The sequence below is a fragment of the Colobus angolensis genome, unplaced genomic scaffold (assembly GCF_000951035.1).
Source record: "Colobus angolensis palliatus isolate OR3802 unplaced genomic scaffold, Cang.pa_1.0 Scaffold4027, whole genome shotgun sequence".
Lineage (NCBI taxonomy): Eukaryota > Metazoa > Chordata > Mammalia > Primates > Cercopithecidae > Colobus > Colobus angolensis.
This window is the reverse complement of record NW_012117408.1, coordinates 167-1099: the sequence shown is the minus strand read 5'-3', so window position 1 is coordinate 1099 and position 933 is coordinate 167. Positions and strand designations below refer to the sequence as shown.

The following is a 933-nucleotide window of genomic DNA, read 5'->3' as shown; positions in this document are numbered from 1 at the left end:
CGGGATGGGGCAAAGGGAAATGGAGGGTTGTTTAGTGGGTATAGAGTTTCAATTCTACAAGATGAAAAGAGTTCTAGTGACAGCTGATCGCACAAAAATATGAATGTATTTAATCCCACTAAACTATATAGTTAAAAATGGTAAAATTAAGATAGTGTTATATAAAAAACTGCAAAAAAAAAGCAAGAATAAAATTAATGACAGAATTCTTATACAGCAAATTAGTACCTGACATTGCTTTCTATTAATAGGTGGTAGAATTTCAGACCGAGGAAAAGAACGGGCGCTTGTACAAGCTAGCCAATCGTTAAGGCTGGTGGAGTCTTTCGGCTTAACTTTAGGTCTTCGGTGTGTTAAAGGCTTTGCCTTTTGTAATTGTAACTCCCATGGATCAGGCTCTTTTCTGAAGGGTGAATTGTATATTCCTGGAATCTAAAGAAGAAGAAAGCAATTTTTATTTTTATCCTTAATTTTCAGATGAAATGAAAGATACAGTTGTACCATGATATTTTTTCTTATGTTCAAAGAATATTTTAAACTCCAACTGTGGTTCTTAACCAGAGGTGGACTTCAGATTTACCCAACGGGATTTTACAAAATACTTATACTTGTCTTTACTCTACACAAGTAAAGGCAATTTCAACACTTTTCAAGATTTTTTTTTTTTTTTTTGAGACAGAGTCTTGCTCTGTCACCCAGGCTGGAGTGCAATGGTGCGATCTCTGCTCACTGCAACCTCTGCCTCCCCGGTTCAAGCGATTCTCCTGCCTCAGCCTCCCGAGTAGCTGGGATTACAGGCGTGTGCCACCATGCAAGGCTAACTTTTGTAGTTTTGGTAGAGGCGGGGTTTCACCATGTTGGCCAGGCTGGTCTTGAACTCTTGACCCGAGATGATCCACCTGCCCCGACCTTCCAAAGTATGGAGATTACAGG

At 39.4% G+C, this 933-nt stretch overlaps 1 protein-coding gene across 1 annotated transcript in view; it reads right to left on the bottom strand.

Annotated features, from left to right (window-relative positions):
• The window catches only part of LOC105521659 (spermatogenesis-associated protein 17-like), a gene marked incomplete at its 5' end in the record, with an annotated part of 4524 nt that extends 4092 nt beyond the window's left edge, over nucleotides 1-432 (bottom strand). The window contains one exon of the mRNA XM_011955927.1: nucleotides 229-432. Coding sequence (XP_011811317.1) covers nucleotides 229-432 — 204 coding nt within the window. The remainder of the gene's footprint in view (nucleotides 1-228) is intronic.
• Between the last annotated feature and the right edge of the window lie 501 nt (nucleotides 433-933).